We start from the raw sequence: 23,163 nt of genomic DNA on the forward strand, positions 1-23,163 counted from the left end.
CCGCCGAGTCGCCGATAGCTCTCGTGCTCAGATCCCCATCCATCAGCATCGCCACTCACTTTCATTTACTGGAACTGTTCAACAATCGGGTTGAGGGCTGCGGGTCGGCATCAGAAAGGATCACTGTTGAAGAACAACACTGTCGTCAGCAAGACAACTTATCCCGCGGTGCTGCTTATTCCAGTCTCTTCTCCTTATCAGTTGTTTTCTTCCCTTTCTCTCGTACTACCTTGACAAATTTTACCTCCTCCGCAATTGTCCTACTGCTTGGAGCATTTCATCCAAGTTACTCTTTTTTTCTCTTACGCCCGCTACCATCCACCACTATTTTCAAGCCATTCCAGCGTTTCACACTGCAATATGTTGTCCCGAGTGGCGCGACAGAAAAATGCGCTCTTCCATCTGCGCAAGGCAAATGCCTCTCGCACCTTGGCCGCTTCCTCACCCATGCGCCTGCAGTCAAGTTCTCGTCGCCTGACAACGATTCCACCCTCACAATGTCTTCCGTCGCAGATTCGGCCTCGGAGATCATCCTTTCAGTCACAACGCCACCTCGCTACTGCTGTTGATCAATCTGTCCTCGAGGGTGGATCCTACATGTCTCTGGACGAATCTTCGTACACTTCAAACATCGCAAATCAAGGCTCTTTACACGATCACTTCGACACGTCATCGTTGATCGTCCTTAACGAGACACCGCAGACCCAACCCAAAATCTTGAGAAAAATCCGGGGAATCGGTGGTGACGAGGATGAGATGTTGGCCAACTTCAACATGTCCCTGCGCGTGGGTCGGTTCGACCGCGCAGCGGCTTTGATTAGCCGCCTGAAGACATATTATGCTGTTGATTCTGCGGAGTTCTTGGCCTTGCATAATCATTATCTCAAGGCAATGGTTGCGCACATGATCTACACTAGACAGTCAGACATGGTTTTGCCGCTGCAAAAATGGTTTGAAGTTGATATGCCGGCCGGAGGTGTCAATCCAGATGCCACTACCTTTGCGGTCATGATTCGAATGTCACTGCGCATGCTACACGGATCTAAGCGGGATCGGTCCGTGCGTCGATATTGGGGCCTCGCTAAGAATGCAGGTCTCCATGAAGATATGTTGGCCAGTGAGGTCTTGACTGATCTTGACCTGGGTGAACTATCCAAAGTCAGTCCGAATAAATGTGTATATACTCCCGTTTGCTTTTGCTGACTCGTATGAATCTCGCAGATTTGTTATTCCGACCTATCCACGCCGATCATGTCCAACGAAGTCGATGAGCCCCTACCGGATCAGCACACGCAACAGCTCGATGACGTTCCCGAGGTCCTCGCTGCAGATCAAAAGGGTCTCGGCCTCAGCTCCTTGAAAGAATCATTGTCACTCTTCTCTGACGACGTCCACATCTCGTTGCCGGAGGGTTTCAAGGGGACCGAGCAAGAGAAAAGAGAGCTGTACGCCCAATTACGACAGCAGCGATTGGAGTCGGATACCATGAAGACAGCGTCAAAGCGTTGGCGCACCGAGTTCGAAGACCGAGTCAAGGCAGGCGTCGATGTGGCTTCGGGCAAGTCGAGACTCAAGGCAGTGATGAGCCAATGGCATTCAGACCTGTCTAGCGCGATCAAGACAGAAATCAAACTCGCACAAGAAGCCGAGACTCAGCCCATGCGAACTGAGGAACAAAAGGCTCGGTGTGAGTACGGTGTTTACTTGCAGTCTCTGGACTCGGATCGCTTGGCTGCAGTAACGGTACTTTCGGTCATGGATGTCTTCACCCGAAATGGAATGCAGAAAGGCACGAAGGTTTCCACTGTTGCTGCGTCGATCGGAAAAGGTGTTCAAGATGAATTGATTGCAGAGGCATATCTCGAGAAGCATTCATCGGGTGATACCAGGCGCACCAAGATGGTGAAGGAGATGCTTGCTGATCGCAGAAGCAAAGACGGCCTCCTGCAGTGGAAAGCCATTTCTGAAAATCTGCAGAAAGAGCATGAGGAGTTCGCATGGACCCCACGAGTTACTGTCAGGATTGGAGCTGTGCTAATGGGTCTGCTTTTCGACGTCGCCAAGGCTCCCGTGAAAAGCACAGATCCAACAACTGGCAGGGTGACTACATCTATGCATCCTGCGTTTTTGCACGCCTACGAGATGAATTTTGGTAAACGCCTGGGCTTGTTCCACATGAATCAGGAAATCATCGACATCATTAGCAGGGAACCCCCAGCGGATTTGCTCGGTCGCCATCTTCCGATGATTTGCAAACCTCAACCGTGGACAGGGTCCAAGAAAGGCGGATATCGCCTCTATCAGAGCAACATCGTTCGGTCGACGCCTGGTGAGACCTTGCAACCAGCCTACGTCAAGGCCGCACTGGAGAATGGCGGCTTAAAGGATATCCGCAAAGGCCTCGATGTGCTCGGAAACACCGGCTGGGTGATCAATCCAGACGTCTTCAACGTCATGCTCGAGGCTTGGAACTCCGGCGAGAGCATCGCCAGTCTCGCGCCACTCGATCCGGATCTGCCCATTCCTCCCAAGCCGGAAGCAGACGCAGGCTTCGCTGCTGAGCGCGACTGGCAGCTGCAGATGCGTGACATTGAAAATCTTCGGTCAGGCTATCACTCAATGCGGTGCTTCCAAAATTTCCAGCTGGAAGTCGCACGTGCTTTCCGTAACGAAACGTTCTACTTGCCCCATAACATTGACTTCCGTGGTCGAGCCTATCCTCTCCCGCCTTATCTGAATCAGATGGGCGCTGATAATGCCCGTGGTTTGCTACTTTTCAGCGAAGCAAAGCCCCTCGGTGAGGGCGGTTTGCGTTGGCTGAAGATCCAGATTGCCAACCTCGCAGGCTTTGACAAGGCCAGCATGTCTGAGCGTGAGCAGTACGCAATGGATCATCTTGACGACATCTTGGACTCCGCGAACAAAGGTCTCCATGGTAAACGCTGGTGGCTGAAGGCCGAAGATCCCTGGCAATGTCTTGCTGCCTGTTGCGAGCTTCGAAATGCTTTGGCACTTCCTGACCCGACTCAGTACGCTTCTCGTTTGCCCATTCACCAGGATGGTTCTTGCAACGGACTTCAACACTATGCTGCTCTTGGTGGAGATCTCGTTGGCGCACAACAAGTCAATCTAGAGCCATCTGATAGACCCTCTGATGTTTACACTGGTGTCTCGGAGTTTGTCAAAAAGTCTGTGGCGAAGGATGCTGCGGAGGGTCATCAGGTCGCCAAATTGTTGGACGGTCGTATCACCCGAAAGGTCGTGAAGCAGACAGTCATGACCAACGTTTATGGTGTGACGTTCATGGGTGCAATGCGCCAAGTTCGCCGCCAACTCAATGATCATTTCCCTGATCTTTCGAGTGAGATGAAAAAAGATGGTGCGCTTTATATTGCGCGAAAGATCTTCGAGGCCCTGGGTTCCATGTTCAATGGTGCCCATGAGATCCAGTATTGGCTTGGTGATTGTGCCACGCGCATCACGCAGTCCTTGACTCCCGATCAGATTGAAGCTATGTCAAACGAAGCCTTATCTCCCTCCCAGTCAGCAGACAAGAGTGCCAAGGCCAAGATTGATCCCTCGAAGAAGTTCCAATCCACTGTCATCTGGACGACTCCCCTGGGCTTGCCCGTCGTGCAGCCATATCGCACTCGCAAAGCCCGTCGCGTGGTGACCTCCCTCCAAACGGTCAGCATCGTTGACCCCAGCGCCGAAGATGTGGTCTCTCGCCGAAAGCAACTGCAGGCCTTCCCTCCCAATTTCATCCATTCTCTCGATGCTACCCACATGATCATGTCCGCGAACGCCTGCCACGATGCCGGTCTGACTTTCTCCGCTGTTCATGATTCCTTCTGGACCCACGCCAGCGATGTGGACTCAATGAATTCTATTCTTCGTGATGCGTTCGTGCACATGCACTCGGATGACATCGTTGGACGCCTCGCTTCCGAGTTCAATGTTCGCTATGGCAAGAACATCTTCCTTGCAAAGATTGACGCCAACAGCGAAATCGGTCGGGCACTTCGAAAAAGCCGCAAGGCCAATGTGCGCAACGCCAAGCTCGTTGAGTTGATCGACGAGCATCGTCGACAGACGCTCCTGCGATCAGATGACCCCGCTGATCAGGCTGAGGGTAGGGCTATGGAAACTCCAGCTGCCATTTTCGAGAAGATGGGTGGTACGGACGACCTTCTGGCCATGGCTAGCACCCTTGGTGAGACCACCGTTGGTCACGTTCCCGAAGATTTGGCTGCCGCTGAGAGGGGACCCTCCTCCAACGTGGACACCAGTGACCCAGCCATTCAGAGCTTGTTCACTGAGATTGAGATGATGGATTCCCAGTCTTCCGCCGCCGATGCGGAAGCGGAAGACGGTATGGCGGCTGAAGAGACAGCTGGCGAAGACAAAAAACCATCCAAGCAGCGCAAGAGACAAAAGCCCCAGACCTGGCTCTGGCTCCCTCTGCGATTCCGCCCCGTCCCAACCAAGGGCTCCTGGGACCTCAGCCGGATTCGCGATTCACAGTATTTCTTCTCTTGATTTCTATTTACTGTTGAGATGCATGGTGTGTACGATTCGAGATGCATGTCATCCGGCGTTCTTTCTTGCATGGTGTTATGACGGTGCTCGTCGGTGGTGCTCACCGTTACAACCCGGCGGAGTAAATTTGTTTTCTTTATCTTTGTCCTATTTCTATTCTTCTTGGAGCAACTTCAGCGGAGGACACGTTGTTCATCTGTACATTAGGTGCCCCGATGATTTCCTCACATTGCATAGCGAGAGTACATGACATACTAAATTCACACATAATATCATGACAATGGCCTTATACTTCATCCTCACATGATTCATTCACAAATAAGCCCTGCTCACTATGACCTTGAAGCATATGTAAGTAAGTGTACCTTGAACAGGACTACCTTGGACAAGACGAGACCAGAACCTGCTGAAAGATGGTTGTCCGATACGGGTAAATTGTACGAAGACATTTCAGGCGACAAGTTGAAGCTAGTAACTAAGTAGCCTCAACTCTCTGATGTCAGCTTCACCTATTGGGCTATCACGGAAAGTCATCATATACACATAAACTTTCAAACTTAAGCATCCGCTGATCGACTGGCCCAGTGGTGAAGGCGCCCGTCTTACACACGGGAGATCGCAGGTTCGAACCCTGCGTCGATCAATTTTTAGGTGTTACTGGGCCGTGCTACGAGCCTATGAAGGTCGTCGAGTTCAATCCTCAAATCTGCTTGAGTGACCGTGACCGTCTTGGTGGACCTGAGTAAGCAAGCGGTTGATATTTCCATACCTTCCATACTCGTAGAAGGTGTGCTTGTGGAGAACAAGTCCTGGTCCCGCTTGTTTGCCGATATGGATCGACCCGGTTCGAGACTGCTCTCTCCCACGAGAGGATGGAATCGGTGCCTTTGGAATGAGTCACGGACGTTCACCCTTAGTATCATTACTGTAGCAGAGTTGATACTGAAATCGGAGTAGGAAAATCATTCTGTATTACACGGTGAAGCACGCAGCGAAAGAGAGCACAACCTACAATTGTCCCAATTGGTTGGATGATTGATTGGATTACTGCCTGTACGGAGTACCTCGATATGCCTCCCGAGATATGAACTGTAAGACAGAACCGAGCATCTACTTAGATATACATATTCCATAGTGCCTAACTGCATACAGATAAATTGCGGGCTGATCCACCCGTGGAAGGTCAGTTCTTTGCCTAGGTGAACCAACTATACATGACCTGAATGGATAGGCAACCAGCGATGGCATATACACAGCAAAACCGACCAGATAGTCCTTCCACCACGACTTCACTTAAATCGACGTAACAGTAACACGATCTTACTGAGATGATTCCATTGCATAAGTGCATGATAGGATGCCCTGTATAGTGTATAACTGTGTACAATCTACAGTATGTACATACTTAGCCTCCGGTAGTAACGATACTCGTGAACGGACAAGTCGTTCCCGAGCAAATGCCACTAAACGCTGACGTGCTCACGCATGAGTCAGCAAAGGCGCCGACGGGTCACGGGGTCCCCCGCAGTTGCGCAGTCAATGCAGTCTGTTTGCACTGTTTGCTCGGCAGCATGATCGATGTCGTGATCATTGGCCAATCAGCAACCCTATAATCTAACCCCGATGGCGGAGGAGGATTGCATGCTCGAGGGGAAATACCGAAGCCATCGCACGTTTTTTTCTCTCTCTTTAAGATCTCTAATACATCAAAAAGTAAAAAGCCGAAGAACGCGCGGGACACTTTTTCGAGTCATTGATCACCGAAGAGGCTCATTCTGTATCCTTGGGGAACCTGCCCTTGACGTGTTGCAGATCACAAGGTACCGATAAGTGTCCAAACCGCCGGTGATTGATCTTTCCCACCGTCTGCAGCGGGTAGTACAACAAATTGTCCACGATGGCTTCGCTTTCCAATGCCGGTGAGGCAGGTATGTACTCTTTAAATGAGATATTCCAAACGGGGAGATGATCTGATCTGACCTTTGGTTTCACCAGTTGCGAGAATCGCCTACTTGTCAAGCGATCTGGTCTTGTCTGTGCAGCCCTCTTTGCAGACAGACTCGCTGTTCTCGAAAACATTGAAGGCCCTGAAGAGCAAAAAGACTGCCAGTATTCTCTCCAATCAAATACCAGTGGTGAGTCTTTGAAACGGTCATTTGCCTTTTTCCAGAGAAAGTGCCTAGTTACCATGGAAGTTGGTAGTAGCTAACATACACATATCCCTGTAGGTCCAAGCTGTGCGTCACAATGAGGACCCTTTACTATCTGCCTTCCATCCTCTTCGCCAGCGGGAGTCTGTCTCCATAGTTGCTAGCTCCTCCATTCTCATCACAGCTGTGCCCCATCTTTACCGATTGGCGAACTTTCCCGTTGTTATTCACATCGCACTCGATTCGTCACCGTATCCCGACTACTCCGTCATCAGTTCTATTCGTCAATGCGGGTTCACTTTCCTGCACTCAGAGACCCTTCAAGAGGCCCAGGATATTGCCTTAACTGCACATGCTTTGGCTCGCAAGTCCGGCAAGGGTGTCATTCACTTCTTCGATCCTGCCAACTCGATCAAAGACTCGCCCATTGCAGTTGAGAACATTGACCTCGTAAAGAAGACCCTGAACTTGAGTGGAGCCAGTGCGACTCATTCTTCAACCGAGGCCGAAACCCTGTACACCGAGTCTGGCCGTGTTGCCACCGTATCCGCCGACAGTGTGGGAATTGCTCCTGCTGGTCAGGGCGAGGCGCCCGCTGGATTGACTGTCTCTTCTCAATCCCAAACCCCTCTGGCTGCCAGTGTTGACAACTCATCCGTCGGTTCCTCTCGTCGTCAGAGCAGCGCGGGTAGCGAGGCTCCCAGCTCTGTTGCGACTACCGTGGACTATTCCAGCGTTCGTCCAGTGAACGCCGCCGATGTCTTCGAATGGACGCGCCAGATTTGGGCCACCATCTCCAGGGAGACGGGTCGGACGTACAATACCATCGAGTATACTGGTCCTGCCGATGCGAAGTCTGCCGTCTTCATTTTCGGTTCGACCGGTGTCTTCGCGGATGCCCTCTCTCGGGTGGAGACTGGCAGCGAGCTTCACAACCTTGGTTTGATCACTGCTCGTCTTTACCGACCCTGGGTTGGCAGCCAGATTGTCAACTCTATTCCCAGCTCTGTTGACAAGATCGCCGTGTTGGAACAAGTGCGGAAAACCACCAAGTGGGGACCGTCATTCATGGACCTTCTCTCCAGCGTGACTCCTTCTTCCGTCCGAGGGGAGGCTCTGAAGATTGTTGGTTATCGTCTGGGGTATGTTGAGCCTTCAACAGCTCTGCAAGCGCTTCGTGGTATTGTTCAAAATCTTCAGGCTGCTTCTCCTATCCAAAATCTTGAAGTTGGTAGCGCCCAGGCTCCCTCTGTCCAGGAGAGTCTGGAACAGCCTCAGATCGAAAATGCGTACCTGAAGATTTTGAACCAGCTCTTTGGTGATCGCCTGTACATCGCCAATCAGCTGGGTGCCAAGAATGCCGGCATTTCTTCGACCATCGCCGCAAGCCCTGAATACGGCTTTGGCTCTCTCCTTGCCCGCAAAGAACATCGCAAGCGCTTCATTCGCGAAGTGGAGGAGGCCTCCAAGTCTACGACCTTTGCCACCGATGTTCCCAAGTCTTGGTTGTCTCGCTGGGCTCTGAGTGTCAACGATGCCGCCAAGGCGAACAAACTCGCCCCCGAGGTTATCGCTCGCCTGGCAAATGATGGCTCCAAGTTGTCGCGGCAGCTTTTGGGCTCCAAGAAGCTCTTCTTCGAAGAGTCTCAGTGGCTCATCGGCTCTGATGCATGGGCCTACGACCTGGGTAACTCTGGCGTTCACCACGTACTTGCATCTGGCGCCAATGTCAACATGTTGATCATTGACTCCCAGCCTTATTCCGAGCGTACTGCTTCCGATCCCACGCGCCGGAAGAAGGATATTGGCCTCTACGCTATGAATCTTGGCAACGCTTATGTCGCATCTACTGCTGTGTACAGCTCCTACACTCAAGTCCTGCAAGCCATGGCTGAGGCCGAGCAATTTGACGGTCCGTCAGTCGTCGTCGCGTACCTTCCTTATCACCAGGAAAATGACTCCGCTCTCACTGTCTTACAGGAGACTAAGAAGGCAGTTGATCTCGGTTACTGGCCTCTGTATCGGTGGAACCCGGCCAATGAGGCTAAGGGTGAACCCAAGTTTGCTCTTGACTCCGAGCGCATCAAGCGTGAGCTTGAAGAGTTCCTTCGTCGGGACAACCAGCTCACTCAGCTCATGAACCGTCAGCCCAAATACGCCCCTGTGTTATCTGAATCGTACGGCACCGAGGTCCGTGCTCTGCAGAAGCGCACGGCCAAGGACTCGTACGAAAAGCTTTTGGATGGTCTTTTCGGGGCGCCTCTCACTATTCTTTACGCTTCGGATGGTGGCAATGCGCAGAATCTCGCCAAGCGCTTGGGCAACCGCGGCCGCGCTCGTGGTCTCAAGACCATGGTGATTGCCATGGACGAGTATCCGGTCGAGGACTTGTCCACTGAGGAGAATGTCGTTTTTATCTCTTCCACTGCCGGCCAGGGTGAGTTCCCTGTTAACGGGCGCGGTCTCTGGGAGCACGTGAAGAACATTGGTGATCTTGATTTGTCTTCGATCAAGTACTCAACGTTCGGACTTGGTGATAGCCATTACTGGCCGCGTAAGGAGGACAAGATCTACTATAACAAGCCTGCCAAGGACCTGGACGCCCGTGTCGCATTCTTGGGAGGTCAGAAACTCACCGACATCGGCCTCGGTGACGACCAGGATCCTGATGGGTACCAGACTGGATACTCTGAGTGGGAACCCCGCTTGTGGAAGGCTCTTGGTGTCGACAATGTGGAGGGCTTGCCCGAGGAACCTGCGCCCATCACCAACGAGGACATTAAGATTCAGTCCAACTTCCTCCGTGGTACTATTCTTGAAGGTCTTCGGGATGAGTCAACTGGCGCCATCTCTGCCAGTGACCAGCAATTGACCAAGTTCCACGGCACTTACATGCAAGATGACCGTGATCTTCGCGATGAGCGCAAGGCCCAGGGACTCGAGCCCGCGTACAGCTTCATGATCCGTTGTCGACTGCCCGGAGGTGTTGCTACACCAAAACAGTGGCTGCAGATGGATGCCATCAGCAGCTCTCACGGCAATGAGACTCTGAAACTCACTACTCGTCAGACCTTCCAGTTCCACGGCGTCATCAAGCGCAAGCTTCGTGGAGCCATGCAGGAAATCAACAAGGCTCTGATGGATACCCTTGCAGCTTGCGGTGATGTCAACCGTAACGTCATGTGCAGTTCTCTCCCTGAATTATCCACCTTCCATCGTGAGACATATGTCTTTTCCAAGAAGATCAGTGAGCACCTGCTTCCTTCAACGACGGCCTATCACGAGATTTGGCTGAAGGACGAGAACGACAAGAAGGTTCAGGTGGCCGGTGATGCCATTGTTGACCATGAGCCTCTCTACGGTCCTACCTATCTGCCCCGGAAGTTCAAGATTACGATTGCCATTCCTCCTCACAATGACACCGATGTTTACGCTCACGACATCGGTCTGATCGCGATCAAGGGTGCTGACGGCCACCTAGAAGGGTTCAACGTGCTGGCCGGTGGTGGCATGGGAACCACCCACAACAACAAGAAGACCTACCCTCAAACTGGCCGCATGCTCGGATTCTTCCCCGCCGAGAACATCCACATCGCTTGTGAGAAGATAATGCTTGTGCAGCGTGACAACGGTGACCGCAAGAACCGCAAGCATGCTCGTCTGAAGTACACCATTGATGACATGGGTCTGGATGTATTCCGCAGCAAGGTGGAGGACCTGCTTCCGGATGGTCAGCGATTTGCTGAGCCTCGACCCTTCAAGTTTGAATCGAACGTTGACACGTTTGGCTGGATCAAGGATGAGACCGGTTTGAATCACTTCACCTTCTTCATCGAGAACGGCCGTATCGAGGACACTGCCGAATTTTCCATGCGCACTGGTCTTCGCGAGCTTGCCTCTCTTAACAAGGGTGAATTCCGCCTGACCGGTAACCAGCACTTGATCCTTTCCCGGGTTACGGACGAGGATCTGCCCGCTGTCAAAGAGGTCATGGCCAAGTACAAGCTGGACAACACCGCATTCTCGGGGCTCCGCCTTTCGTCCTCTGCATGTGTTGCCTTCCCCACTTGCGGCCTCGCCATGGCCGAGTCTGAACGTTACTTGCCCGTCCTCATCTCCAAGTTGGAGTCTAGTCTTGAGGAGAACGGTCTTGCTCGTGACAGCATTGTGATGCGTATGACCGGTTGTCCCAACGGATGTGCCCGTCCTTGGTTGGCCGAGGTTGCGTTTGTTGGTAAGGCGTACGGTGCCTACAACATGTACCTCGGCGGTGGCTATCACGGCCAGCGTCTGAACAAGCTTTATCGCTCTTCCATTAAAGAAGACGAGATCCTTGAGATCATGAAGGGCCTGCTCAAGCGCTACGCTCAGGAGCGAAATACCGATGGGGAGACGCCAGAACGCTTTGGTGATTTCTGTATTCGCGCCGGCATCATCAAGGCTACTACAGATGGCCAGAACTTCCACGAGGGTGTAAGTCGTACTTGACGCTTGTTTCTGTAATGCTTGCTACTTCGTTTACTGATAAGCTCTATTCACAGGTTGCGGAAGAAGACGATGAGGAGTAAATCACCTCACGATATTGCATCGTCAATATTTCTTTGAATGCGTCATGACTGCCACGGCATTTGATAAAATTTGGGCCTTATTCCCGGGGACGTAATCTGCTCTCGCATTTTGTTGTTCCTTTTGAATCATTACCATTAGACATATTATTTCGTGTACTTTTTTTTGACGTTCTTGTCTAGGACTCGAGCATCTTATTTACCTAGTACCACTACTTAGTATTTACTATATCCAACGTTTTGAGACATCGTCCTTGTCCTTTCATGAACTCTACTGCTAGTGAGATATCTGTTGTGAAAAAAAAAAAGCTTGATCTCACATGATGATCAACTCGATCCCGCTTGAGAAGCCATTTCCAAGTTCAAGACTTGACACAGCACAGAACACAGGGAAGTTTCTGTTGAATGCAAACACATAGGTAGGGAGGTCATTTAAAGCAGGCAAGGGTATGGAAATTTGAAGGCATTCCATCGAACTCATCCAATCCTCCTCAACTTCAACCTTCCAACCAACGACCTGCACATCCCTACAAAGAAAGCCTCCAACACAATTCTAAAAATCCATCTCGAACTCGGTCCCGCCAAGCCCCCATCCCAATATTTCTTCATCACCAATCCGAACCTCGACGATTCCAATTCCTGCGGCGTCACTCGGATCGACTCATCCCCATGCCGCACTTCGTATGCCGCCGGCCCGGAGTTATCGATCCACATCGTGGCGCGCTCGTCCGGGTCGAGCGTGTTGTTTCTCGAATGATGCCATACCCGGTGTCGCATGCGGCCGAGGACGGCTTTGATGACCTTGCAGGTGAGGCCGTATTCGAGCAGGGCGATGATTCCTCCTGTTGAGGACATGAGCTCTTCGAAGGAGATGTGGACTTGGTGCGTGGTTGTGCCGACGAGGTAGATCCCTGCGGCGTCGAATTGGATGCCGAACATGGTATGGATGTTCTTCTCGGGATGAAGTTTCTTGTTGCTTGGATCTACTGTGGTGTAAAACCTATGACTTTGGACGGTTATGTTAGTGATTGGTTGCATTTTCCAATGGTTCTTCGCAAGATATACGGTGGAGGCCCTTAAAATTGTCTTGTTGAAAGTGTAGTTTTTCTTTCTTTCTTGCCTTTTTGCCGGCAGCAGGTCCAGTTGAATGTGGACTTGATTTAACTCACCTTCCAAATTGATGCAACTTTCGAGGACGTTGAATGATCTCGCGGCAGAGGCAGTCAAAGGCTTATGCCAAATCCTTTAGTATGTAGTCTCAGTCGTGCTTTGGAATTTCTCAACCCAACGGACGGACAATGTCTAGATATTCTCCCATGTCAATCAACGATTGGAAGCCCGGATGCAATCGAGACTCAGGAACATCACTGCCCGAATTGGAAGAAAAAACAGTCGGATACTCAGTACTTACCGCTGGCCTGGATCGTAAAAGAGGTAGAAATCATCATGCAGGATCGAAGCTGAAGAAAAAGTTGATCGTTCGAATCGAAGAAGATGGAATCAGGAAGGAACTGTTCGAATAGAAATATGACCATGCAGTCGGAAATTCCCCGTCGGCCGCAGTAGTAGTATGTGCCAATCTTATATCCCATCCCCTCTTGAAGTCTACCTGACTAGGGTGATCCATTGACAAAGGATTCACGAAGTTTGAACTATGTCTGAAACAACCCTGAACCCAGTCCTCTCGATCCAGAGGATTCACTTCCAATTCAGCGGGAATAAGAAAATCACGCATGATCTGCTTGAGATCTACGTACTATAGGATGATGATTTTTTATCAATCACGCTGCCTAATACCATATCATGTCTCTGGTGCGCCACTCGACTCCTCGCGTCATCTCGGATCAACTTCCTCCATTAGAAACGCCTCATATCAACGTCTTGCAGTACTTGGGTTCTATCCAGTGTATCCACCCAGATTACGCATGCCGCAACCTCACCCAGCACTCTGCTCTGAACATCTCCCCAGCACTTCCCCACTCTCAAATGCACGATGGAAAAGTCTAACCCGTCCTTCGGGTCTGAAAATGAGCGTTGCAACTTGCAAGACAGGAAGGATGGTTTCAGGAGGTCGGCAGGGGGAGGGGGGGCTGTGGGATCATCCGGCGGATCGTCGGACAAGGACCATTAGTTCTTTTTGGGCATCCGTTGGGCAGAAAGGAGAGGGGAATTTTTTGACCGCGCCTAACCACACTTCTTCAGACTCGTGTGGCTTGACTGGGTGAGCCCTGTGATTGATTCAGGGGCGGAGAAGCTGGATGAGCAAGACCTTCAAGCATTACATTAACAAATTTCAATGACCAGGTAGTAGGTAGTAGGTACTAGGTAGTAGGTACTAGGTAATAGGTACTAGGTAGTCCTTAGGTAGTAGGTAACTAGTAGGTAGACTAAGTGCTGGTAGTAGGTATCAGGAACTACTTCGAATATTCCAGTATTTGATTGATCTTCGTCGGTGCCTCGAGCGGAGCATCAACATACCGACAGGCTGATCTGGAGTATATGTGAGGCATCATGACTCGATGGATATCTTACAGTAGTAGCATTTGCATCCATGACCAGGGCAAACATCGGCAAGGGAATTACCAAGGCAGGAAAAACGAACCCGTATGAAGTTGGGCATGGCACCTGTCGGGATGAATGAATATGGACGTAACAGCAATAATATTGGCAACAATAGAAGTGGCCATCTAATGTCATGCGATCATTAAAGAGGCCTGGGTGTAGTACCCATTGTCTGGGCTCCAGGTCTCATGGGGAAATGTTTACAAAATTCTTCGTCGTGCAAGCCCTAGTGGAGCAGCGTTCAGCCAGCCTCGAATAGGTAATGAATCGTCCCAGCGCCACGGACAGATGCATATAAGAATGCAAGTATCGTCTGCCCGTATCAGCCGATCCTTGTCCCGAAAGGCGAGTCTCTCCCTCTCGAAACGTCTTTCCTTTCCCTCAGTCCCCACCGGTCTCAGTATGTCGTCCTTGGGACTGAGACGGCCATAGTCAATCGAGGGACAAGCGAAGCCCCTGTCTTTTCTGCGCACGGCAGCAGAGGCTTTGAGCTCGCCAAATCTGAACTTTTGCTCACATCACATGCCTGCGAATGTCCGCTGGAGCGGAAGTCGGGAGACTCAAGAGCAGAAGAGTACCGAAAAGCTCATCCGAGGTCGCGCAGTTGAGGACAAATAAAGTGTGGAGAGGGGGGTGGGGGATTTCCTTTTCACATCTTCAGCATCTGAAGAAGAGACATTGTTATTGAGCACAAACAGATGTGCAAAGTGTCACAGCAACAGACCCCACGTGCGTGGATTCGACCTGAATCAAGTAAAGCATATATCTCATAAAAGAAGGTGGGGGGACGAGGAGGGAGGTTGTATATATGAGAGCGAGAGGTGGCGGCTTCGACCGTGCAAAAGTAGTGCTGTGACCGCGAGTCTGGCTCACGGATCACCGGGTTTGGGTGATGAGCACAGTACATCTAACGAGGTTCATTCCACTCCTGCATCTTGACATTCATGCCAGGGACATGCTCCGGAATCGTTTGTGGGAATTGAGCGCCCCGCACGATGGACGGAGAAGGTTGAGGGGGCCCAGTACCCGACCGACGTCGACGCTCGCGTTCCAGAGGCCCGGGCAGCTCATTTGTAGGGCTGGCGTGGTTCTGACGGTTGCGCAGTTTTTGGCCCAGATTTCCCAGCCAGTTACCCTCCTCCTCCTCACCAAGCCAGTAACTGCGACCGATGCCGACCATGACTCGGCCCAGCTTGCCTTTCCATCCCTGGCCTTCAGGGCTAATGGCGGAGAATGGTTCACGGTCGATATCCGCCACGCTTGCGATGGACACGTTACGGCTATGCGTGGGCAGTTGGGTGTGGCGAGGTGTGACCATCCAGAGACGAAGAGTCTGACGGGCGAAGGCCAGCATGACAAGCACAAAATAGATCCGGATGAGCCAAAGGATGCAGATGAACATGATACTCTGGAAGCTCTCGGGTTGGTCGACGGCGTTACTCAATGGGTCGACACCTCGTGGCGGATGAGCGATGAAGTTGTTGCCATTCTCGGTGTTTTGGATCTCGACATACGCGGCATCGTACTTGGGGCTGGTGAATCCAGCTGTTTGAGCGATGGTGTCACTGCCGGGGCCGGACACTGTGCCCCCCTCGTAATGTTGAGACACCACCAGGAACCAAGTGACACCAAACGTGGCCGTAAATGCTGCGTTAATGAGACTGTCGAGCAGATACAGCCAGGCCAAGGCGAGACACTCCAACGGCGATTGTTTGCGGATGTGAGGGAAGAGAATGGCGGTCAAGGCGAGAGCGAGGAGAGAGTAGAGGTACATGGACAGCTGGACGGGGGACAGGTGGTAGCCGGTCAAGAGCGCGAGAAGGCCATAGAGGCCGCTGATTTTGTTGAGCAACAGTGACAGGGTGATGAGGGATGCGCCAGTCTCCAGGCTCATCACGTAGAGAAAAGTCTGGATTGAGCGGCACGAGATGAGTATCAGTACAAGCCAGCGATCCAAAATGGGGCGATTGCGACCGAGGGAAGTCCCAGCCTTACCTCTGGCCGCGGAATGCGGAGATACCGGGATGAGAATCCCATCGTAGTTGGACTGTGACCGGCCAAGCCAGTCTCTCCAATCTTGTATGGGAAAGTGATTTGAACTTCAGCGCCCTTGAAACGGGGTGGCAGATGGTAGGATGATGCGCAAAGAGTCACACGGATAGGGGAGGGCTGACAGTGGCGTTGAAAAGTAGGACGGCGTAGTTGACGACGAAGAGATGACGGAGGGAAAGATCAGAATCTGGGAGGCTCGGAAACCAGGATGGGGCCTTGGACAGAACGGGAGGGCTTAATGGCGCACGGAGCTTTGAGGCGTCACCCTTCCGCCCCGTCCTGTCTGGTGCAAGGTGCAATACGAATACGTGCGCAGGTACACGAAACAATTGGTAAGAGTAGCGTCGTATGCAGTCCTCTCTTTCGAGTCACTTGAATTGTCTCTTAGTAGACAAACTTCATTACTCGGTTTTTCAAGGGGCGCCAAGCCTCCAAGTGCACCCAAATTTATGCAGATCACCTGCCGTCTGAAAATTTATGCACACATTGTATGCGGTCTGTACTCCGTCCTCCGTAAGTTATATAATCGGTCGGAAAAACAGTATGCTGAGATTTTTGAAAGGCACTACGAAAGTCATTAGTCCTTACTCATAATACTGAGCAGTGAGTACTTATTGATTATATGTCTTTATCTTCTTTACACTAGATATGTGTATCATTGAGGAGAGACGGAAGTAAGAGCTGCATGTACAATATTGGATGTGTTCCAACTTCCCCGTATCGTTCGTTTCATGCTAAAACAGATCAAATAGTACATAGTATGAACGGCGGGTCAAGTAACGCCGATGCAGCCGCGGCCTACCTACTAGCCCATAAGTTAGTAACTGAGCATAGCAACAGGTGCACGAAGCATATTGTATATTGTATATTCGTGGTAGTTATAAGGGGACCAGATCCTTAGCCGTGTACAAATTTTACCAGCCCAAATACGGACACGACCGTAATTACTTTCCGATCAACAGATCCATGCAGTATGTACTTCCTACTTACCAAATAGCGAGGCCAGGTCTCGGCCTTATAGCACTTCCGCCCATGGTTGAAGGCAGTAAGTAAGGCTTTGTGTCTATAGCATCAACCTGATTGATGGAGATGAGTAGCTACTTTCTACTTCTAGTCCCTTGGAAATTAAGTGATGAGGCTTGCTCTGAGGATATTTGTCAACCGGAGAACCATCCTAGCCGTGTCGCTTAGCCAAGTCGCACCAAGCAAGGATATGAGTGCAAATTTCTGAGCAATGTCAAAGGTAGAGATCTCACGTAGGGCTGGGTACTTTTCTGCATGATTGAACTGAATATTGACTGGACGTACATTGTTGGATCAAGCAGACAGTAAAAGTCCATTCAATTGGCCCATCATGGTTTCATCACGGTTCAAGTCTATGTAGCATTGAACAACATGGATAGCATTGAACAACATGGATAGCATTGAACAACATGAACGTGCTCAATTCTGTCATTGTCAAGGAATAGCTGCTAGCTTCTAGCTAGTAGCTACCTACCTACCTACCTACCTACCCATCTACATTTAGTCTACTAAGTTACTAACTAATGATAGTCTAAGGTAGTAGTCTACTGCGTAAGAGTAAGGGGTTCCGCCTGGGCCTCTGTAGCTTCAGGTTCGGCTTCTTTCCGAATGTCCGACCTGACCACGCGGGCCCTTAATCGATGATGTGCACGCCTCAGGCCACAACTATGGGGCTCATCCCACTAGTCCCTTGTTCATGTGACTACGAGGGCCATATGCTAATTTTTAGGTCCGACTGCAATCACGATATTTGTTGTTTCACATGAATGCAAGTCCTGTTTGAAGGGAAGACCTGACGGTCAACATTGAAGGGAGGTCCAACTGGTCCTCCAAGCCATATTTTGCCTGCCATACCTCCATGCAGTACATTAGTGTGCCAGTATGCTACCTTAGGATCTTAGCTTGGTAGTCCGCGCCTCCGCGGTAGCCGTTATATCCGACCGTGTCTTAGTGTCTTATTATGACAGCATGACTATATCCATGGTCATACTGCGGTCACGTCTGTCATCACCTTGCACATACTTGATGTAAGAGAATTATATGGAAAAAGCGAGTTCTCTCAATTGATGATGATGGTGGTAAGAGAACCATTCAGGGGAATAGAAGCTGTGCGACTAGAAAGAACATCATGGTATTCAATGGTCGCATGGATAGGAGGCATCAGCGAAGAAAAAAAAGATGGATGACATCAGACCCGCTGGGCGTGGCTGCAGGGCAAAATGCAAATCATGTCTGTCCACTCGTGCGTTCTTCGCGTGGATGCCCATGCACGCCCCACTGGGCCGTCTTCGGGACGCCGTCCTTGGCTTCTGATGCCGAATCTGGTGCCCTTAATTTGGAGGGGGACAGATTGGTCTGGACGTGGTAGATTATACGTGCTGCATGTGAAGGAGTGACTTCTTGTCAAGGCCAGAAAGCTTGGTTCTATCGCGATTGCAAATGCTTCAAGTGAAGTACTGGAGATGATCATTCACTGTGCTCATTGACCAGAGGCTCGGACTGGACATGGCCAAGGCCAAAGCTACCTGAAGTACTTACCTGAGTGCTACTGTGCCAAGGTGAAAGTTTGTACCCGATACCTAGGGAGTCATCTTTAGACTGTGAACTAGTAAGTTCCTACCTGAAGCGGTCCCTAACGATGCTACTTATAGTTCGATGGAGCCGTCACGCGCTCTCCGCCACCCTTTCAAAAATTTCGATCGTGACAACCGCTGGTGTACTACCCCCCCCCAATTGAGCCCCAGATCTTTGAATCCAGACTCGAGCACAAACTGTTTCCTCCTGCCCAGGGCACCCATCTCCACCATTGTACACTGTACACTGCACCCTGCGCCTGACAAGTCTCATCGGCCTGGTATCCGACACGCCGACTCTCCTCTGGGCCGGCAAATCTATCGACCACTTCAAAGCCGACACTTCAGGTGGGTCAGTACGGTTAAGTCGGGATCCTGGCCCGTTCTGTGCCCCATTTCTTCTGAAGGGACCCACGTCTGTTCACGATGAAGCTGACCCATCGTCAATTTATAATAGCAGCCTGGCTCGCCATCGCCGCGGCGGTCGAAGGTTCTGAATTCTTCCCTCTCCGTCCCTCCCTCCACCACCCTCCCCAGGTTGCGCAGTCCATATGAATCATTAAGCCAACCCGAGACTCTCGACGCTGCAACCTTGCTCTCGTCACTACAATTCCCTCAGGAATACCCAGCGCATTCACAGAGTCACTTCCACCAGTATGAGTAACGTGGTGGATCGCGACCTCGAAAGGGCCGAGGTCGACGCCAACGGCCAGCGTCGATCCTCCGAATGGGGAGATGAGAAGCCTTCCAAGCCCACCGGGGCTGCCCGGCCCTCGACATCGGGATCGGTATCAACCATGTCCTCTTCGGGCTCCAGTAGCTCGGTCGAGTACAATCCAAATGTGCATCGCCTCCAATCGCGAAATACAGAGGTCGATCTGGAGCGTCGGCGATCAAGTCTGTCCCAGGCACTCAGTCGCATTGAGACGCAACGGCTGCAACATTCCATGACGGTGGGAGAGAGTGTCAAGTCGCGACCTTCTAAGCTTCCCCTGCCCCCAATGGGTGCGGGCAAGCCATATCCGCCTCAATTACCAGATCGAGAGGATTACGTGGTGGAGTTTGACGGGCCCGATGATCCTTTGTACCCGCAGAATTGGTCCTTCACAACAAAGTAAGTAGTTCAGCGAAATGGAGTTCGCCATTGCGTTCATCGAATGAGCTGACACATTCCGATTTGATGTCTAGAGCCTGGACCGGCGTCATGCTTGCATTCACCAGTATCTGCTCAACCTTTGATTCGGCAATCTTTAGCGCCTCGACAAGAAGCGTGGCCTCGGTATTTGGTGTGAGCGTCGAAGTAGCCACGTTGTCGAGCTCTCTCTATATCTGCGGATATGCCACCGGGCCGTTGATCTGGGCTCCCCTGTCTGAATTGAAAGGTCGTCGCCTGCCTATTCTCATCGCCATGCTGGGGTTCGGCATCTTCAACATCGGTGTGGCTGTGGCCAAGGATCTGCAAACCGTCATGATTTGCCGTTTCTTCTGTGGGATCTTTGGCAGTTCCCCCCTTGCTGTCGTCGCTGCCATCTTCTCTGATATCTTCAACAATCGCACTCGTGGTATCGCCATCGCCTGTTTCTCGAGTACTGTGTTCCTGGGTCCTCTGCTCGCCCCCTTTATTGGAGGATTCATCAACATGTCCTATCTCGGTTGGCGTTACACGGCGTACATCCCGGCATTCATGGGATTCGCTGCCTTTTTGATGAATCTCTTCTTCCTCAAGGAATCCTACCCTCCCGTGGTTCTGGTAGACAAAGCCTCCGAGTTGCGCCGTCGCACCAAGAATTGGGGCATCCATGCCAAGCAGGAAGAAATTGAAGTTGACCTGAGAGATCTGGTGATCAACAACTTTTCCCGTCCGCTACGGCTATTGATCAAGGAACCTCTGATTCTCGCCGTGACCGTTTACCTGAGTTTCATCTACGGCTTGCTCTACTGCTTCTTGACTGCCTATACCCTCGTTTTCCAAGGCGTTCACGGAATGAACGCTGGAGTCGGTGGTCTGCCTCTTTTCGGCATGGTCGCGGGTCTCTTCATCGCTGCTGCCTACATCATCCTGACCAGTCCAGCATACAATCGCAAGCTGGAAGCGAATGGCGGTGTCCCGGTCCCAGAATGGCGACTGCCTCCAGTCATCGTGGGAGGTGCTCTGTTTGCGGCCGGGCTGTTCTGGTTCGGATGGACTGGATTCACGGATAGCATTCATTGGATCGTTCCCACCCTCAGTGGACTGTTCACTGGATTCGGTCTCTTGATGATCTTCATCCAGCTGTTCAATTATCTTATCGACACATATCTTATGTTGTAAGTTCCGTCTACGATTCTTGATGGGTTTGCCCTGGCAGCTTTTCAGAGGGAGCGCTTCGCACCCTCGAAACCCTAAAGCCGGAAGAAACACAACCGAGGTGAAAGCGATGTCCATGCTAACTTAACGTTTCCTTCTGTTCCCTAGTGCCGCTTCCGCCATTGCCGCCAACACCTTCTGCCGTTCACTCGTGGCAGCTGGCTTCCCTCTGTTCTCGCGACAGATGTTCAACAACCTTGGCATTCAATGGGCATCCACATTGCTCGGCTGTCTCGCCGCCATCCTGGTTCCAATTCCGATCGGATTCTACTTCTTCGGCAAAAGACTCAGAATGAAGAGTAAATTTGCGCCGTTTTTTGAGCCGGCCAATGAGTCGACGGCCGTGGAACCCGATGATGCGGCTGAAGAGGGGAACGTGGAGCGTCCTTGAAGAGAGATATTCGCGAGGAGAAAAAAAAAGATACCCGTGTTTTTCGTTTCGTTTTACTCCCCGATTCCCTTTACGACTATGTACATTGCAGTAATTTTTACCTTCACCTTCACCTTCACCTTCACCTTCAACTTGTTTTCCTTCATTGTCTATGTACATTCTAGCGTGACACTTGCCTGGTATTCCCTGCCCGCTTTTTTTGACCCTTGTTTTCTTATGGCCAATTCTATGCTCGGTCACTAATACTTACGGGCCAATCGTTATTCACGCATCAAGAGCAGTTGACCAACAGAGAATGCATCCAAATCCAATGTCTCGATTTGATAAGGTTGCGAGCCAGTCCTCAGTGGATCCTTGCAAATCTGTTTTTAATTCCGAAATTGTATGGAGTGCACAGCAATTCGACATGGTCTGACTTGATAATCCATTCTCTTCAGCACAGCCGTCTGGGGTAAGTTGACCTGCGCTGAGAGTACATACTTCTAAGCTGTGGCAGTTCTCGCAAAATCTCGCACGACCTGCTCAGTCTGTATCATGCGCTGGAATTGTCACACCTCATATTAGACTTTTTCATCCGGTCAATTGTGATCGAGTCACTTCTATGTAAAACCTGTGTTTAATCGATCAGAAAAAGAAAATTATATTGTACAGCCTCATATATCATGCCATGCCGACTAACTCCACAACCGGAGCCGAGGCCAATAGGGGAGGGGACGTCCAGGAGTAAGGGAGGAATGGCCTCGGCTGTGTTTCGGACCGATGTGGCGCAAAGATGAGAAAGGAAAAAGGACACCAAATGCCCAGCAATTCAACGGTAGACCTTGCCCCTCCCCAAGTGAAACATTAAGTGAAAAGAGCCGGAGATGCTTTGCGATACCAGAACAAACGCTGTCCATTTGAAAAGCAGGACAAACATGTACATGTTAAATGTGAAGGTGTGTGTGAGAGAGGCCTCGGAGCTAGAAGGCAACCCGTACGGCCGTATATCGCGAACGAGGAGTAGAAAGTTGACATTGCGAACTGTCCCTTTTAGCATGCACAGCTGTCATTGCTGGTGGTCTCCTTGGGATGAATGTTGACGTCGATCACTGGCCAAGTCAGTACTTTTTTCTAACAAAATAAAGTGTGATGTTGACAATCGATGGCTCTTACTGGTGCTTTCCCCTTGCTTAGCCTCGCCGTCCATTCCGGGCAACGCTTGGGCGATTCTTCGGAACAGTTGCTTCACATTATGCCCGACTTTCGCACTTGTCTCGATGAACATCAGACCGTTCTTCTTTGCCTCTTCTTCTCCTTGTGCCGTGGTGACCTCCCGCTTGTCGTTCAAATCTGTCTTGTTACCCACGAGAACGATTATCACATCATTGCCTCGCTCCCCTCGAACATCATCGATCCACTTCCGGGTGTTCTGGAAGGACTTGGCGTTGGAAATATCGTAGACGACAACTGCGACGCTTGAGTCTCGGATGTAAGATGGAATAAGCGAGCGGAAACGTTCTTGACCGGCGGTATCCCAGAGTTGAAGGCGGACGGTTCGGTCTTCCAAGTACATGGTCTGTAGACAAGGACGAGCGCGCGAGTCAGCATATCCTGTCACGCACCTTAGCTTGTACATAAAGCTTCTCGGTTTCCTACCTTGGACAAGAAGTCAATGCCAATGGTAGCCTGATATGTGTTGTCGAACGAATCGTACATGAACCGCGTGATAAGGGACGTTTTGCCGACTGTGATCCATGTTAGGACAAACCGTCTTTCGCAGTGCATTGCAAGAGTATCATACCGCTCTGCTCGCCAAGAAACACCAGCCTAATATTCTAATCAGTCATTGCTCCTCTTTGCTGTCCGAGGTCAAGGTGCAGTCACAGCTTACTTGAACTTCTTCAACGGGTTCGAATACGACCCGACCCCAGAACTAGAAGCCATGGTGATGAACTGTGTTGTCGAGAGATTTGGAGGAGGG

General features: G+C 51.0%; 6 protein-coding genes across 6 annotated transcripts; 3 read left to right on the forward strand and 3 right to left on the reverse strand.

Annotated features, from left to right (window-relative positions):
* Positions 1-360: 360 nt before the first annotated feature.
* On the forward strand, positions 361-4,539 carry N7539_003684 (DNA-directed RNA polymerase; the record flags this gene model as incomplete). The annotated part of the gene is made up of 2 exons (XM_056933286.1): positions 361-1,158; positions 1,222-4,539. The coding sequence occupies 2 exons, from the start codon at positions 361-363 to the stop codon at positions 4,537-4,539; spliced, it is 4,116 nt and encodes a 1,371-aa protein (XP_056790827.1).
* A 1,897-nt stretch (positions 4,540-6,436) lies between these two features.
* Positions 6,437-11,257, forward strand: N7539_003685 (sulfite reductase (NADPH) subunit beta; the record flags this gene model as incomplete). The annotated part of the gene is made up of 4 exons (XM_056933287.1): positions 6,437-6,467; positions 6,535-6,674; positions 6,768-11,162; positions 11,231-11,257. The coding sequence occupies 4 exons, from the start codon at positions 6,437-6,439 to the stop codon at positions 11,255-11,257; spliced, it is 4,593 nt and encodes a 1,530-aa protein (XP_056790828.1).
* A 494-nt stretch (positions 11,258-11,751) lies between these two features.
* Positions 11,752-12,193, reverse strand: N7539_003686 (uncharacterized protein; the record flags this gene model as incomplete). The annotated part of the gene is made up of 2 exons (XM_056933288.1): positions 11,752-11,771; positions 11,827-12,193. 2 exons carry the CDS (start codon positions 12,191-12,193, stop codon positions 11,752-11,754), a joined length of 387 nt encoding a protein of 128 aa, XP_056790829.1.
* A 2,530-nt stretch (positions 12,194-14,723) lies between these two features.
* On the reverse strand, positions 14,724-15,985 carry N7539_003687 (inositol phosphorylceramide synthase regulatory subunit KEI1; the record flags this gene model as incomplete). Its single annotated transcript, XM_056933289.1, has 2 exons — positions 14,724-15,725; positions 15,812-15,985. Coding segments are annotated over 2 exons (1,176 nt in total), but the record flags the coding sequence as incomplete, so codon positions are not given.
* Positions 15,986-19,121: 3,136 nt separating this feature from the next.
* Positions 19,122-21,203, forward strand: N7539_003688 (MFS transporter; the record flags this gene model as incomplete). Its single annotated transcript, XM_056933290.1, has 3 exons — positions 19,122-19,579; positions 19,654-20,772; positions 20,921-21,203. 3 exons carry the CDS (start codon positions 19,122-19,124, stop codon positions 21,201-21,203), a joined length of 1,860 nt encoding a protein of 619 aa, XP_056790831.1.
* Positions 21,204-22,232: 1,029 nt separating this feature from the next.
* On the reverse strand, positions 22,233-23,126 carry N7539_003689 (Rab family GTPase YPT6; the record flags this gene model as incomplete). The annotated part of the gene is made up of 5 exons (XM_056933291.1): positions 22,233-22,291; positions 22,356-22,758; positions 22,839-22,927; positions 22,984-23,009; positions 23,074-23,126. 5 exons carry the CDS (start codon positions 23,124-23,126, stop codon positions 22,233-22,235), a joined length of 630 nt encoding a protein of 209 aa, XP_056790832.1.
* Between the last annotated feature and the right edge of the window lie 37 nt (positions 23,127-23,163).

Source organism: Penicillium diatomitis (genome assembly GCF_028827545.1).
Source record: "Penicillium diatomitis strain IBT 30728 chromosome Unknown utg000004l_segment0_segment0, whole genome shotgun sequence".
Taxonomy (NCBI): Eukaryota; Fungi; Ascomycota; class Eurotiomycetes; order Eurotiales; family Aspergillaceae; genus Penicillium; species Penicillium diatomitis.